Source organism: Salmo trutta, chromosome 5, assembly GCF_901001165.1.
Source record: "Salmo trutta chromosome 5, fSalTru1.1, whole genome shotgun sequence".
Lineage (NCBI taxonomy): Eukaryota > Metazoa > Chordata > Actinopteri > Salmoniformes > Salmonidae > Salmo > Salmo trutta.
The window spans coordinates 2,356,692-2,373,307 of record NC_042961.1 but is presented as its reverse complement, the minus strand read 5'-3'; the positions used below and the strand labels follow the sequence as shown (position 1 = coordinate 2,373,307).

The following is a 16,616-nucleotide window of genomic DNA, read 5'->3' as shown; positions in this document are numbered from 1 at the left end:
TATTATGTAAATTGATTGGCTCTGTTTTGTGTGGTCAGATGTTACTGAACATGTTTATACATTGTTGTACGATTGCCTGTATTGTTTGCATTTGATGCTTGCTAATAAAAAAAACTATTGGTCTGTTTACAGACACGTTTCCTAGTTCCCCTTCCTTCACGGCCAGTAGATGGAGATAGTAGCCTATTGATTTTAGTGAGAGGCCATCTGCTGGGGGGCTGAGGCTGGATGCATCTCCCGCCAATCGACGACCATGGCCACGGAGGCAGCAGCCGCGGATGATGCTGAGACGACAGGAGGACCGCCCGAGTGCACCGAGATGGAGGAGCAGGTATGCAAAGTTTGTAAGCCGGATACGTGGTGGCATTATTTAGTGAGGTATTTTATGGAAGATCTGACAATGCAATACGGCTAACGCTGATATGTCTATGCTGAAAAAACTCCATAGATAATTAGCATTTCAGAAAAAGCACTATAGGCCCAGTGAACAGGGACATCCTTAGGATGTGGGGAAATATAGTGATGTAATATAAAGAGACGCGTGTTTGAATTCCGTTCCTGTGGGAATAAAAATGGAATGTCTGGTGCAGAGTGGAAGTACACTGCGGCGTTTATAAAAGCATTGATTTGAAATGGCATGAAAACCTAGCAGCTGGCTATACCGGCATGTAGCCAACCGCTGGATAAAAATAGCCAGGCACCAACACGCATCACAGGTCATGCATGCATGACGCTTTCGCTGCCGAATTCATGGTCATTTGAAGGCTAAATGCGCTAGTTGAGCAAACCGACAGAGACCGACATGCTCCGTTTTGGAGGTGCTGTGAAGCGGAAGTTGGCAGGCTCTCTGTAAGGTCGTTTTTCCCTACAAGATGATTGGAGAGCGAAAGCTTGTTCTATATTCTGTATCGGATTGTGATTATAGCAGACAGGCTAAGGTAGTTTTGGATAAATGCACTGCAGATTCACGAAAGAGCGAACCGGCCCCAGTTGGAATGTTATTGCTCCTATAAATGAATTAGTTGTTACGGAATGAATTAGTTGTTAGAACAGGATATATGGCTGCTCCGTTTATTACGATGGAATCCCGCTGCCATATATAGGCTACCTAAACTGAAGAAAATCATAGGAAGGTGTCGTGCTAGGAGGCTCGTGGTTTGTTTTTCTAGTTTATAATCTGTCTCGCTAATTCTCTGTTAATGTCATTTAGTAGTAGAATAACAGGTGCATTTATTCTCCCTTCTCGAAACCCAACCTGCTCCACGTTATAATATAGCCTTCCTACACTGTTGGCTGGGCAGACTCACACAGGCACAGTGCAGGTGGCTACATTGTTGCTCTTCATCCCCACTAGGCTACTGGACTTCTACTTGACTAGAGGGACTATTTCAGGTGAGTCCCTGTCACAATGTTGGACAAGTTGTTTTCCTAGTTGGCTAAATGAAGCTTTCAGCTTGTGTTTTCGTATTTTTATATAGTTTGTGGTTGTCCCTCTTTCAACGATTAGGTAGGTTAAACGTATGGTACAGTACCAGTGAGTATCTGAAATAATAAAGATGAATCTGTATGACACTTGTCGTTAGCATCAAATGTAGTCTACCTGGCTTCCATTTTTCTCTTCATTTTGAGTAATCTGGTGTACACAGTAGTTTACTTCAACATCTCGTTGGATGGCTCAAATTATATCTTTTTTCCTTTTTCTTATTTTTATGGGGCTTCTTTAAACGTGAACTGGAGTCTTTAATCTGTTAATATCAAGTATTTCAGATCATTTGCGGTCTGCAATTTGATTAATAAAAACGTTGAACTTCAAGCAGAAAGAATAGAACTTTGGACAAATTCCCTTACAGTGAATGAATACGTCTGTCTATGTAGATAGGCTTTATAATGTCTCACTTATCAATATCCTATATTACAATGTTATTACAGTACAACAATGTCCTGGCCATTACTACAACAACAGTACCTTTCTGTACATATGCTGCCATGTGGCATTGTGTCAAAGAAGGTGACCTTGATCAAATGAGTCAGATTACGGAGTGGTTTCCCTATAATCTCATCACGGTGGAATGAAAGATGCTGGATTAAGTGAGGGAGAACAGAGAAAGGGAGAATGAAACAGGGGAAGCCAGGGAAATGAGGCAGGGATTAAAGATGATTTTGACCCAGGGTGCATCCCAAATGGTACCCTATTCCCTATATAGACCACGTAGGGAATAGCCAGTCGGGGTTGCTCTACGACCTAGATTCAATGCAGGCCAAGTTACAGGCACGCCACCACCAGACCTGGGTTCATATTCTGTTTTGAAATCTCTCAAATACTTTCAGCGTTTGCTTTAGCCTGCCTAGAGTGCCAGATGGGCAGGGTTTACAGTTGTGGGACTATTCTATTGGTCCCATTAAGCCAGGCAAGATCAATCAAGCACAGAGAAAGCATTTGAAATGATTTTCCAATAATATTTCAACACAGGTCTGCTACACAACACAGACACAGATTCATGGCAGCTGTTGCTGAGAAGATGTAATTTAGTTCACTTTCTGTTGTCCATAATGAGCAAGTCCTTAGTTGGATGCATCCCAAATGGCATCCTATTTTCCATATAGTGCACTACTTTTGACCAGGGTCCTATATGGGCTCTGGTCAAAGGTAGTGCACTACGTATGGAATATGGTGGTGCCCTTTGTAACGCAGCCTGGTGTGTTTTCTTTGAATGTGTGTTAAGGGAATTTTCAATTCCAATCATGCATTTAATCTTTAACCAATTCCCCTAGCTTTGTAAGACTCTGGGATCACTAATAATTGGGCAAAGTCTCAGATTTTATAAAAAAGGTTCAAAGATATTTATTCATGAGTGCACTAAAGTCAAAAATGAGGACTTAGTCCTTTTATAATACACACACACATTCCTATCTTTAGACCAACTCCCTTCTCAAACAACCAGTACTTTTCCACTAACCACAAAGAACCATAAAAGTTGTTGCAAAGAAACCCATAAAAGTTTCTGCAAAGAGACCCTTAATGGCATAGGTGGTAGTACACTTGCCCCGTAACCATAGTCGCCGGCTGTTCTCCCTCAATTGCTAGTAGGGCTGCAACATTCAGGTAACTTTCCCCAAATTCCCAGGTTTTCCTGAAACCCTGGTTGGAGGATTCCTGGATTTCCTGCTTATTCCTTCCTGATTTCATGAATCTTCTAACTGGGGTTTCTGGAAAACCTGGGAATTTTGGGAAAGAAACCCTGATCACAACGCTGGGCGATTGATTTTTTTACATTTGTTTTTCTTCGTCCAGTTGGCGGAGGGAAGGATGAAGGCAGACGAGGAAGCTCCCCCCTCCCCGGGACTGGGGGGTTCGGCGATCTGTTGTCGGGAAGTGTGTCGGTCGTACGGTGAACTCAAAGTCCTGAGTAATCTCAACTTGACCGTGCCACAGGGACACATGTGAGTAAATCACATTGACACTACAACCTTACCCAGTCCTAACCCTAACCTTATACCATGACACTGACCTCAGTAGTGCTTACTGCCCTGTGGGGTATTCAATCAGAAAAGGCTGTCCTGAGTGTCCAGGATAAGTCAAAACACCACTTCACCCCGCAGTAAGACAGAGCATGTTAATATCGCTAATAAGTAATGGACTTACACGTTATTAATATGTAATGATCTTACATCTTATTAATATGTAATGGTCTTACATGTTATTAATATGTAATGGACTTACATGTTATTAATATGTAATGGTCTTACATGTTATTAATATGTAATGGTGTTTTTGTCCACACATTGATGATAGCCTAACAGCTGAAATGTTTGTTGCCTCAACAGTAGTGGCTGAATATTGTCCTTTGACAGTCCTTTGACAGTAACAGCTGAATACTTTCTCTTAAGCACAATTCTCTTTCTTATAAAGTATTGTTGTTTCAACATCTCTGTCCCTTAGTGGCAGGTGACGTGAGCTCCACTGACACACAACTCAATTAGATTTGATTTACACAGAGCCTCAGATTCCATTACAAAAGGCCCAGGGTCTGAACCTAGTGAAAAGCTGGAGTAGGGTGACAGGGTGTTAAACACTCAGAGAAGGAGGAGTAGGGTGGTAAACACTCAGAGAAGGAGGAGTAGGGTGGTAAACACTCAGAGGGAGGAGTAGGGTAGTAAACACTCAGAGAAGGAGGAGTAGGGTGACAGGATGGTAAACACTCAGAGAAGGAGGAGTAGGGTGACAGGGTGGTAAACACTCAGAGAAGGAGGAGTAGGGTGGTAAACACTCAGAGAAGGAGGAGTAGGGTGGTGAACACTCAGAGAAGGAGGAGTAGGGTGACAGGGTGGTAAACACTCAGAGAAGGAGGAGTAGGGTGACAGGATGGTAAACACTCAGAGAAGGAGGAGTAGGGTGACAGGGTGGTAAACACTCAGAGAAGGAGGAGTAGGGTGACAGGGTGGTAAACACTCAGAGAAGGAGGAGTAGGGTGACAGGATGGTAAACACTCAGAGAAGGAGGAGTAGGGTGGTAAACACTCAGAGAAGGAGGAGTAGGGTGACAGGGTGGTAAACACTCAGAGAAGGAGGAGTAGGGTGACAGGGTGGTAAACACTCAGAGAAGGAGGAGTAGGGTGACAGGGTGGTAAACACTCAGAGAAGGAGGAGTAGGGTGACAGGGTGGTAAACACTCAGAGAAGGAGGAGTAGGGTGGTAAACACTCAGAGAAGGAGGAGTAGGGTGGTAAACACTCAGAGAAGGAGGAGTAGGGTGGTGAACACTCAGAGAAGGAGGAGTAGGGTGACAGGGTGGTAAACACTCAGAGAAGGAGGAGTAGGGTGACAGGGTGGTAAACACTCAGAGAAGGAGGAGTAGGGTGGTAAACACTCAGAGAAGGAGGAGTAGGGTGGTAAACACTCAGAGAAGGAGGAGTAGGGTGGTGAACACTCAGAGAAGGAGGAGTAGGGTGACAGGGTGGTAAACACTCAGAGAAGGAGGAGTAGGGTGACAGGGTGGTAAACACTCAGAGAAGGAGGAGTAGGGTGACAGGGTGGTAAACACTCAGAGAAGGAGGAGTAGGGTGACAGGATGGTAAACACTCGGAGAAGGAGGAGTAGGGTGACAGGGTGGTAAACACTCAGAGAAGGAGGAGTAGGGTGACAGGGTGGTAAACACTCAGAGAAGGAGGAGTAGGGTGACAGGGTGGTAAACACTCAGAGAAGGAGGAGTAGGGTGACAGGATGGTAAACACTCAGAGAAGGAGGAGCAGGGTGACAGGATGGTAAACACTCAGAGAAGGAGGAGTAGGGTGACAGGGTGGTAAACACTCAGAGAAGGAGGAGTAGGGTGGTAAACACTCAGAGAAGGAGGAGTAGGGTGGTAAACACTCAGAGAAGGAGGAGTAGGGTGACAGGATGGTAAACACTCAGAGAAGGAGGAGTAGGGTGACAGGGTGGTGAACACTCAGAGAAGGAGGAGTAGGGTGACAGGATGGTAAACACTCAGAGAAGGAGGAGTAGGGTGACAGGGTGGTAAACACTCAGAGAAGGAGGAGTAGGGTGACAGGGTGGTAAACACTCAGAGAAGGAGTAGGGTGACAGGGTGGTAAACACTCAGAGAAGGAGGAGTAGGGTGACAGGATGGTAAACACTCAGAGAAGGAGGAGTAGGGTGACAGGGTGGTAAACACTCAGAGAAGGAGGAGTAGGGTGACAGGGTGGTAAACACTCAGAGAAGGAGGAGTAGGGTGACAGGGTGGTAAACACTCGGAGGAGGAGGAGTAGGGTGACAGGGTGGTAAACACTCAGAGAAGGAGGAGTAGGGTGACAGGGTGGTAAACACTCAGAGAAGGAGGAGTAGGGTGACAGGGTGGTAAACACTCAGAGAAGGAGGAGTAGGGTGACAGGATGGACTGTAGAAAGAAAAGAATAAGAAATAGAGGAAGAGAACCCAGTAAAATAAATATCTACAGTATTTAACCTCTCTAGTACATGTGGGACGAACTCGTCCCACCTACGTAACAGCCACTGAAATCCAGTGGCGCGATTTTTGAATCGTTAGAAATGCTATAACTTCAATTTCTCAAACATATGACTATTTCACAGCTATTTAAAGACAAGAATCTCGTTAATCTAACCCCACTGTCCGATTTCAAAAAGGCTTTACAACGAAAGCAAAACATTAGATTATGTCAGCAGAGTACCCAGCCAGAAAAAATCAGACACCCATTTTTCAAGCTAGCATATCATGTCACATAAACCCAAACCACAGCTAAATGCAGCACTAACCTTTTATAATCTTCATCAGATGACACACCTAGGACATTGTGTTATACAATACATGCATGTCTGTTCAATCAAGTTCATATTTATATCAAAAACCAGCTTTTTACATTAGCATGTGACGTTCAGAAAAAGCATAACCACCGCAAACTTCCGGTGAATTTACTAACAGTTTGCTAAATTACTCACGATAAACGTTCACAAAAAGCATAACAATTATTTTAAGAATTATAGATACATTACCCCTCTATGCACTCGATATGTCCGATTTTAAAATAGCTTTTCGGATGAAGCACATTTTGCAATAATCTAAGTACATAGCCCGGCATTACAGGGCTAGCTATTTAGATACCCACCCAGGTCAGCATCCACCAAAATCACATTTCCTATAAGAAAGATGTTCTTACCTTGCTTGTTCTTCATCAGAATACACTGCCAGGACTTCTACTTCAATAACAAATGTTGGTTTGGTCCCAAATAATCCATCGTTATGTTCCAACAGCGACGTTTTGTTCGTGAGTTCTAGAATGCTTCTTCGCGGTGTCGCGCATGGCGCATTGGCGTGTCAAAAATGTCTAAATATTCCATTACCGTACTTCGAAGCATGTCAACCGCTGTTTAAAACCAATTTTTATGCCATTTATGTCATAGAGAAGTGTTAATATTCCGACCGGGAGTATGCATTGAGCCTAAACAGCCGAATAAAATTTCTCCTCAGAAGCGACTCATGCACGCGCATCATTGAAAGGTCCTCGGAGCAGCCACTTACAAAAGGCGATAATATATTTCAACCTGAGGTTCCCTCGTAAACCTTCAGTTATTTCGCGGGCTCTGAGAGCCTATTGGAGCCCTGGGAATTGTCACGTTACAGCTAAGATCCTTACTTTTCAATAAAAAGAGGTAAGACGCACGACTCCTTGTCAGACAGGGTACTTCCTGCTTGAAGCCTTGTCAGGTTTTTGCCTGCCATAGGAGTTCTGTTATACTCACAGACACCATTCAAACAGTTTTAGAAAATTCAGAGTGTTTTCTATCCAAACCTGAACAATAATATGCATATTCTAGCTTCTGAGTTGGTGTAGGAGGCAGTTAAAAATGGGAACATATTTTTTCCAAAATTCTCAATACTGCCCCCTATACCAAAGAGGTTTTAATGAAGAGCCTCTTGTTGATGTTGAAACTATCTTTCTCTTTCCTCTCTTTCTCTCGCTCTCTTACTCTTTCTGTCTATCTGTTTGTGTTTCTCTTTCTCTCTTCCTTTTCTTTCTCTCTGTCCCCTCTACACACACACACACACACACACACACACACACACACACACACACACACACAAACACAAACCTACACTAAGCCAACTGCTTAATCTGCGTTATTCTGTGAGTTGAGTGGACTTCAAAAGGACAAGAATTTGAGCGAATGTGTTTAAGTTTGTTTAATGAACTCTGCTCGAAGTGAGCTGCATTTGAACAAGCTTGTTTAGTAAAATGACTTATTCATGTTTGCTCAAAACCACACCCATCATTACAATATTTCCCACCATGCTCTTGCAGGTTGATTTTCAGAATTGTTTGTTTCAATACCTGTTTTTTTATGTAGCATACATTTGTTAGTTGATTAGTCTTATGCTACACAAACATAAATAACATAATACATTTTTCTAAACTAATCGTCTCAATAATCAATCTTCCCTACCCCTGCAGTCATCCTCAATGCAGGTTGCGCATTAATTAAAAGTTCCAGTTGTTGGATATCCTTACTCTGGCTGGATTCCAATAGGAATTACACATCACTTTTCAAGACAGCATATTACTTACAGGCTTGATGTGGCATGTAAAACAGGAGTTTCAAACAACAGTGTTAGGGTGTTACTTGGCCCTCAATGAAAGGCCTTGTGATGTATGGTCATAAAGAGTAGAATTATAAAGACAACATTCACTTGGTGAAGGCTACAGGAATGAAAGCCATTCAACAACCATGTCTCTGTCATTAACAAATACAGTCATGGGTGGTAACTACAATTCACTGGAAAAGGCAAGGCACACTGGGAATATGCAAATAAGGTAGAATACATTCTCAGATTGAATTGCATGTTTACTGAACCTAAAATGTAAAGTTGAGTGAACATACAATTCAACTTGAGAATTTCTGTAGGGTCAGCCAAAATGTTGAGCAAACTCACAATCCTCTTGCAGCGTTACAAAATTATGTTGAATCAACATTTTTATTTTTAGAGTGCAGTACTGTTATTCTGTGTTGTAATTCTCCACTGGTATGTCACAGTATAATTTGCACTCTGCTTAAAACCTAATGATACTGTCACGGGTGTCGTTGTGTAGAGATGACCAAAACGCAGCGGGAATGTGGATGCTCATCTTTATATTTATTAAATAAAGAGACCACGAAAAAACAACAAAACAAAGAACGGCAGACAACGGTTTTACAGGCTATAACTAGCAGTGCAAAAGACAACTACCCACAAAATCCCCAGGTGAAAACAAGCATCTAATATATGACTCCCAATCAGGAACAACGACGTACAGCTGTTCCTGATCGGGAGCCACACAGACCACACAGAAATAGACAGACTAGAAAACCATAGAAAACCAACACTAGAACATATACTCAAACCCCAGACTACATAAACCAAACACCCCTTTAATAACACACACAACCCGAACCATATGAAACAAATACCCTTCTGCCACATCCTGATCAAACTACAATACAAATACTCCCTCTACTGGTCAGGACGTGACAGATACACTATACCTTCAAACTCAACTCTGGGCCTCCAAGCCAGTGTAATCGAGACCCCCAGATGTTCCATGAACGCCATCCAGACCCTCGGAAGTGAACTGGGGACCCCGATCAGACACTATGTCCTCAGGCACCCCGTAGTGCCGGAAGACATCCGTAAACAAGGCCTCCGCAGTCTGTAGGGCCGGAGGGAGACCGGGCAGAGGGAGGAGACGGTAGGACTTAGAGAAACGGTCCACAACGACCAGGATCGTGGTGTTACCCTGTGAGGGGGGGAGATCGGTAAGGAAATCAATCGACAAGTGTGACCAAGGCCATTGTGGAACGGGTAAGGGGTGTAGCTTACCTCTGGGCAGGTGCCTATCCGCCTCAGCCGACCACTGCAACCAAACTGGACCCCCCTTTAGCAGTGAGGTAATGGGAGCCGCTACCTGACCAAAACCCCGGATAAACCTCTGGTAGTAATGGGCAAAGCCTAGAAACCGCTGCACCTCCTTTACCGTGGTGAGAGTCAGCCACTTACGCATGGCTGAAATGCGGTCACTCCATCTCCACCCCTGAGGTGGAAATGCGGTATCCTAAGAAAGAGACGGACTGCTGGAAGAACAGGCATTTCTCAGCCTTGACATACAGGTCATGCTCCAACAGTCGACCAAGCACCTTGCGCACCAAGGACACATGCTCGGCGCGTGCAGCGGAGTATATCAGAATGTCATCGATATACACCACTACACCCTGCCCGTGCAGGTCCCTGAAAATCTCGTCCACAAAGGCTTGGAAGACTGATGGAGCATTCATCAACCCGTACGGCATGACGAGGTACTCATAATGCCCTGAGGTGGTACTGAACGCTGTCTTCCACTCGTCTCCCTCCCGGATACACACCAGGTTGTAAGCACTCCTGAGATCTAGGTTCGTGAAGAAGCGCACCCTGTGCATTGACTCAATCGCTGTGGCTATGAGAGGTAGCGGATAACTGTACTTCACAGTGATCTGGTTTAGGGCTCGATAGTCAATACACGGGCGCAGACCTCCCTCCTTTTTCTTCACAAACAAGAAACTCGAGGAGGCGGGTGAAGTGGAGGACCGAATGTACCCCTGATGCAGAGATTCGGAGACATATGTCTCCATAGCTGCCGTCTCTGCCTGTGACAGGGGATACACGTGACTCCTAGGCAGTGCGGCATCTACCTGGAGGTTTATCTCACAATCCCCCCGACGATGGGGTGGTAATTGAGTCGCATTCTTCTTGGAGAAGGCAAGAGCCAAATCGGAATATTCGGGGGAATGCGCACGGTGGAGACCTGGTCTGGACTTTCCACTGTAGTAGCTTTTCACCGCGACCACCCCGTGAGAGCCCTCCGTTGCCAGGAAACAGTGGGGTTATGACAGACTAACCAGGGTAGGCCTAGCACCACGGGAAACGCAGGAGAGTCAGTGAGGAAGAGACTGATTCTCTCCTTGTGACCCCCCCTGCGTCACCGTGCCCAGGAGAGCGGTGGCCTCCCTAATTAACCCTGACCCTATTGGTCGACTGTCTAAGGCGTGAACTGGGAAGGGCATAGCCACTGGAACAATGGGGATCCCTAAACTATGGGTGAATGATCGGTCTATGAAATTCCCAGCTGCGCCTGAATCGACGAGCGCCTTATGCTGGGAATGCGGGAAAAACTCAGGAAAGGTAACATCAAAAACAGGTGTGCAACAGAGGGCTCTGGGTGAGAATGGTGCTGGCTCACCTGGGGTGATGCCAGAGTGCCCTGCCTGCTGCCTCTACCCCCAGAGGAACCAATCCGACACCGACCGGCAGTGTGACCTCTGATGGTGCACATGAAGGAACCTCCTCCAGTCTCCCTGAGCACAGCACCTCCCAGCTCCATAGGTATCGGAGTGGTGGTGCTGGGGGATGGAACCGACAGATCCCGATCTGGACGTCCGCGGGTAGCCAGCAGGTTATCCAGCCGAATGGACGGGTCCACCAGCTGGTCGAGGGTGAGGGTGGTGTCCCTGCAGGCCAACTCCCGACAGACGCCCTTGCGCAAACTGCAGCGATAGTGGTCGATCAGGGCCCTGTCGTTCCATCCCGCGCCGGCGGCCAGGGTCCGAAAGTCCATCGCGAACTATTGGGCGCTCCTCGTCCCCTGCCTCAGGTGGAAGAGACGTTCACCTGCCGCTATACCCTCGGGCGGGTGGTTGAAGACGGCCCGGAAGCGGCGGGTGAAATCCTCGAAGTGGTCCAGCGCCGCATTTCCTTCTCCCCACACAGCGTTGGCCCACTCCAGAGCTTTCCCCGAGAGGCACGAGATGAGGGCGGACACCCTCTCACGGCCCGAGGGAGCCGGGTGAAGGGTCGCCAGGTGTGCGGCGTGCGGCCGTCCCATCTTACTCCCTGTGAAGTGCGAGACGAATCCCACTGGAACCGGGTGCGGAGGGGGTGAGTAGTGGAGATCCCTGTTGTGCTGGTGGGAGCGCTGGAGGGACTCCCTGTCTCTCCTAGCGGTCCATCGTCTGGACGACGCGGTCCATGGCGGCGCCGAGATGGTGAAGCATCGCTGCGTGCTCCTGGATGCGCTCCTCGACTCCGCTACCAGGGGTACCTGCTCCTGCTGACTCCATAATTCAGGTGTGGAATTCTGTAAAGGAGTGCGTAACTGGCTGCAGGGAAGTCAGGCGCAGGAGAGCAGAAATGGGTACCAAACGGAGCCCTTTAATGAGGCAAACAAAACACGACACTCAGAAAACTAAACACTCACGGGTTACAATAATCCGGCGCAAACCAGCCTGCAGTACACATACATTTACACATAACAATTGCACACACAGACATGGGGGGAAACAGAGAGTTATATGCAAGACTAGTAATGAGGGAATGCAAACCAGGTGTACGGGAAAACAAGACAAAACAATTGGAAAATGAAAGGTGGATCTGCGATGGCTAGAAGACCGGTAACGTCGACCGTCGAACGCCACCCGAACAAGGAGAGGGACAGCCAGTTTCACTGCATTGTTCCCCTCTAATCAGGGACTGTCCCAGGTCGGTGCAATTAATTATCAGGTAGAACAGAAAACCCGCAGGCTACCGGACCTCGTAGGGTAAGAGTTGAGTACCCCTGCTCTAAACCTTACATAAAGTAGACAATGTAATTGGGTTCTTGCATATATAAATTACGTTTAACTTGGATTTCCAGGTGAATCATGTATCGATGTCATTGCAAGTTTTATGTGAGTTACGATTAAGAGTCAGACCATACTGAGTAATACAGATATCAATATTATCATTATATTCTACTGTACTATCATACTATACTATCATACTATGATATACCATCATATACTATCATACTATACTATCATATCATACTATACTATCATACTATGATATACCATCATATACTATCACAGCATACTATCATACTATACTATCATACTGTAGTAATATGTATGATTTAGTGCAAATGTTCTTCCTGTTATCTTTCAGCTACGGCCTGCTGGGTCCGAGTGGGTGTGGGAAGACCACACTGTTGAAATGCATTGTGGGAACACTGAAGATCTCCCGAGGGCACATCAGCGTGTTGGGGAAGCCGCCAGCATTTCCTGGACACCAGGTCCCTGGGAGGATGGTGGGGTACATGCCACAGGTAAACTGTTACCTTATAGGTACACAACATACCACAGGTAAATCGATCCATAGATGACGCAATCTCTATCGCAGTCCACACTGCCCTCTCCCACCTGGACAACAGGAACACCTATGTGAGAATGCTGTTCATAGACTACAGCTCAGCGTTCAACACCATAGAGCCCACAAAGCTCATCACTAAGCTCAGGACCCTGGGACTGAACACCTCCCTCTGCAACTGGATCCTGGACTTCTTGACGGGCTGCCCCCAGGTTGGTGAGGGTAGGTAACAACACATCCGCCACACTGATCCTCAACACGGGGGTCCCTCAGGGGTGCGTGCTCAGTCCTCTCCTGTACTTCCTGTTCACCAACAACTGCGTGGCCGCGCACGACTCCAACACCATCATTAAGTTTGCTGACGACACAACGGTGGTTGGCCTGATCACCGACGACGACGTCAACAAGACAAATGAGCTGATAATGGACTTCAGGAAATGGAGTGCCTAGCACGCCCCCATCCACATCGACCGGGGTGTAGTGGAGCGGGTCAAGAGCTTCAATTTCCTCGGTGTCCATATCACTAAGTAATTATTATGGTCCACACACACCAACACAGTCATGAAGAAGGCATGACAACTCCTCTTCCGCCTCAGGAGGCTAAAAATATTTAGCATAGGCCCTCAGATCCTCAAAAAGTTATACAGCTGCACCATTGAGAGCATCTTGACTGGCTGCATCACCGCTTGGTATGTCAACTGCTTGGCATCTGACCCCAAGGCACTACAGAGGGTAGTGCGTACAGTCCCAGTACATCCCTGGGGCAGAGCTCCCTGCCATCCAGGACCTCTACACCAGGCGGTGTCAGAGAAAGGCCCTAAAAATTGTAAAAGATTCCAGCCACCCAAGCCATAGACTGTTCTCTCTGCTACCGCACGGCAAGCAGTACCGATGCACCAAGTCTAGAACCAACAGGACCCTGAACAGCTGCTACCCCCAAGCTATAAGACTGCTAGTTAGTTAAATAGTAACCAATAGCTACCCGGACAACCTGCATTGACCCTTTTTGCACTAACTGTTTTGACTCATCACATACGCTGCTGCTACTGTTTATTATCTATCCTGTTGCCTAGTCCCTTTACCGCTACCTATATGTACATATCTACCTCAATTACCTTGTACATGGACTCGATACTGGTAACCCTGTGTATATAGCCAAGTTATCTTTACTCATTGTGTATTTATTCCTCGTGTTATAATTGTTCTATTTTTCTCTCTGCGTTGTTGGGAAGTAGATAAATAAGTAAGCGTTTCACTGTTAGTCTACACCTGTTGTTTACCAAGCATGTGACCAATCAAATTTGATTTGATTTGACAGATGCACAAACGCACCGCAGTTCCAAATGGACTCCTAACCTTTAGACACTATGGAAGTGTATTGACATACGACTGTAAATACCATGACAACATGATATGTCAACATAACATACTATAGCAAAACACACCATTTTAATTTGTCTCTTCATTTTGTTCTTGTCTATCTTCATTTAAAAATTGTGTAGAAAACGTTTAGTGTTTTTATCTTTCTCACCTTTGTAATAAATGTGCTGTATAAATAAAGTTTGATTTGATATCAACACAACACATACCATGACATAACATTGTGTTTCCCCTTTAGGACCTGGCGTTGTACAACGAGTTTACCATCAGTGACACCCTGACGTTCTTCGGACGGATCCACGGCCTGTCATCTAAGGACACCCAGGCACGTATGGACTTCCTGGTGGACTTCCTGGACCTACCTCAGAAGAGCAAACTAGTCCGAAATCTCAGGTAACAAAACCCTACATAGTGGTGAGCCCATTAAATCCGGCCCACGGATGGGTTGAATTTATACATATGTATACCAAATGGAAACTATGTATAAATGATAATGATATCTACATCTATAGTCTCTACACTCTGTCCAGCTGGTAACAGGCATCTATAGTCTCTACACTCTGTCCAGCTGGTAACAGGCATCTATAGTCTCTTCACTCTGTCCAGCTTGATAACAGTCATCTATAGTCTCTACACTCTGTCCAGCTTGATAACAGTCATCTATAGTCTCTACACTCTGTCCAGCTGATAACAGTCATCTATAGTCTCTACACTCTGTCCAGCTTGATAACAGTCATCTATAGTCTCTTCACTCTGTCCAGCTTGATAACAGTCATCTATAGTCTCTACACTCTGTCCAACTGATAACAGTCATCTATAGTCTCTACACTCTGTCCAGCTTGATAACAGTCATCTATAGTCTCTACACTCTGTCCAGCTGATAACAGTCATCTATAGTCTCTACACTCTGTCCAGCTTGATAACAGTCATCTATAGACTCTACACTCTGTCCAGCTGGTAACAGTCATCTATAGTCTCTACACTCTGTCCAGCTTGATAACAGTCATCTATAGTCTCTACACTCTGTCCAGCTGATAACAGTCATCTATAGTCTCTTCACTCTGTCCAGCTGATAACAGTCATCTATAGTCTCTACACTCTGTCCAGCTTGATAACAGTCATCTATAGTCTCTTCACTCTGTCCAGCTGATAACAGTCATCTATAGTCTCTACACTCTGTCCAGCTTGATAACAGTCATCTATAGTCTCTACACTCTGTCCAGCTTGATAACAGTCATCTATAGTCTCTTCACTCTGTCCAGCTGATAACAGTCATCTATAGTCTCTACACTCTGTCCAGCTTGATAACAGTCATCTATAGTCTCTACACTCTGTCCCCTTGCCCATGACGAGGAAAGGTTAAATACAGAAGCGGTGACCCATGTCCTCATTATGGAGATGGAATGGAGTTATCAGTGCTGTCCCCAGAACACACACACCTTTGTGGGTTAAACGGTTAGTGGGTTAAAGGGTTAGTGGGTTAAAGGGTTAAAGGGTTAGTGGGTTAATGGGTTAGTGGGTTAAAGGGTTAGTGGGTTAAAGGGTTAGTGGGTTAAAGGGTTAGTGGGTTGAAGGGTTAGTGGGTTAAAGGGTTAGTGGGTTAAAGGGTTAGTGGGTTGAAGGGTTAGTGGGTTAAAGGGTTAGTGGGTTAAAGGGTTAGTGGGTTGAAGGGTTAGTGGGTTAAAGGGTTAGTGGGTTAAAGGGTTAGTGGGTTAAACGGTTAGTGGGTTAAAGGGTTAGTGGGTTAAAGGGTTAGTGGGGTTAGTGGGTTAAAGGGTTAGTGGGTTAAAGGGTTAGTGGGTTAAAGGGTTAGTGGGTTAGAGGGTAGGGGGTTGAGAAGGGTTATGTGGAGTTAAAGGGTTAGTGGGGTTAAAGGGTTAGTGGGTTAAACGGTTAAGTGGGTTAAGGGTTAGTGGGTTAAAGGGTTAGTGGGTTAAAAGGGTATAGTGGGTTAAAGGGTTAGTGGGGTTGAAGGGTTAGTGGGTTAAAAGGGTTAGTGGGTTAAAGGGTTAGTGGGTTGAAGGGTTAGTGGGGTTAAAGGGTTAAGGGTTAGTGGTGTAAAGGGTTAGTGGGGTAAAAAGAGGTTAGTGGGTTAAAGGTGTTGAGTGGGTTGAAAGGGTTAAGTGGGTTAAAGGGTTAGTGGGTTGAAGGGTTAGTGGGTTAAAGGGTTAGTGGGATTAAGGGTTAGTGGGTTGAAGGGTGTGGGTTAAAGGGTTTAGTGGGTTAAAGGGTTAGTGGGTTAAAGGGTTAGTGGGTTAAAGGGTTAGTGGGTTAAAGGGTTAGTGGGTTGAAGGGTTAGTGGGTTAAAGGGTTAGTGGGTTGAAGGGTTAGTGGGTTAAAGGGTTAGTGGGTTAAAGGGTTAGTGGGTTAAAGGGTTAGTGGGTTAAAGGGTTAGTGGGTTAAAGGGTTAGTGGGTTAAAGGGTTAGTGGGTTAAAGGGTTAGTGGGTTAAAGGGTTAGTGGGTTAAAGGGTTAGTGGGTTAAAGGGTTAGTGGGTTAAAGGGTTAGTGGGTCTCCATCTCCTCCCTCTCTTCTAACCAGC

The 16,616-nt window shown here is 45.7% G+C and overlaps 1 protein-coding gene across 2 annotated transcripts in view; it reads left to right on the top strand.

Annotated features, from left to right (window-relative positions):
- The first annotated feature begins 224 nt into the window (after nucleotides 1-224).
- The window catches only part of abch1 (ATP-binding cassette, sub-family H, member 1), a 64,339-nt gene continuing 47,947 nt past the window's right edge, over nucleotides 225-16,616 (top strand). The window contains exons 1-4 of one of the 2 annotated variants that reach the window (XM_029752204.1): nucleotides 225-331; nucleotides 3,293-3,441; nucleotides 12,495-12,654; nucleotides 14,314-14,468. In XM_029752204.1, coding sequence (XP_029608064.1) covers nucleotides 254-331; nucleotides 3,293-3,441; nucleotides 12,495-12,654; nucleotides 14,314-14,468 — 542 coding nt within the window. In that variant the 5' untranslated portion in view covers nucleotides 225-253. Of the gene's footprint in view, nucleotides 332-869; nucleotides 1,393-3,292; nucleotides 3,442-12,494; nucleotides 12,655-14,313; nucleotides 14,469-16,616 lie in introns of those variants that run through there. The other variant, XM_029752205.1, reaches the window with a different exon arrangement.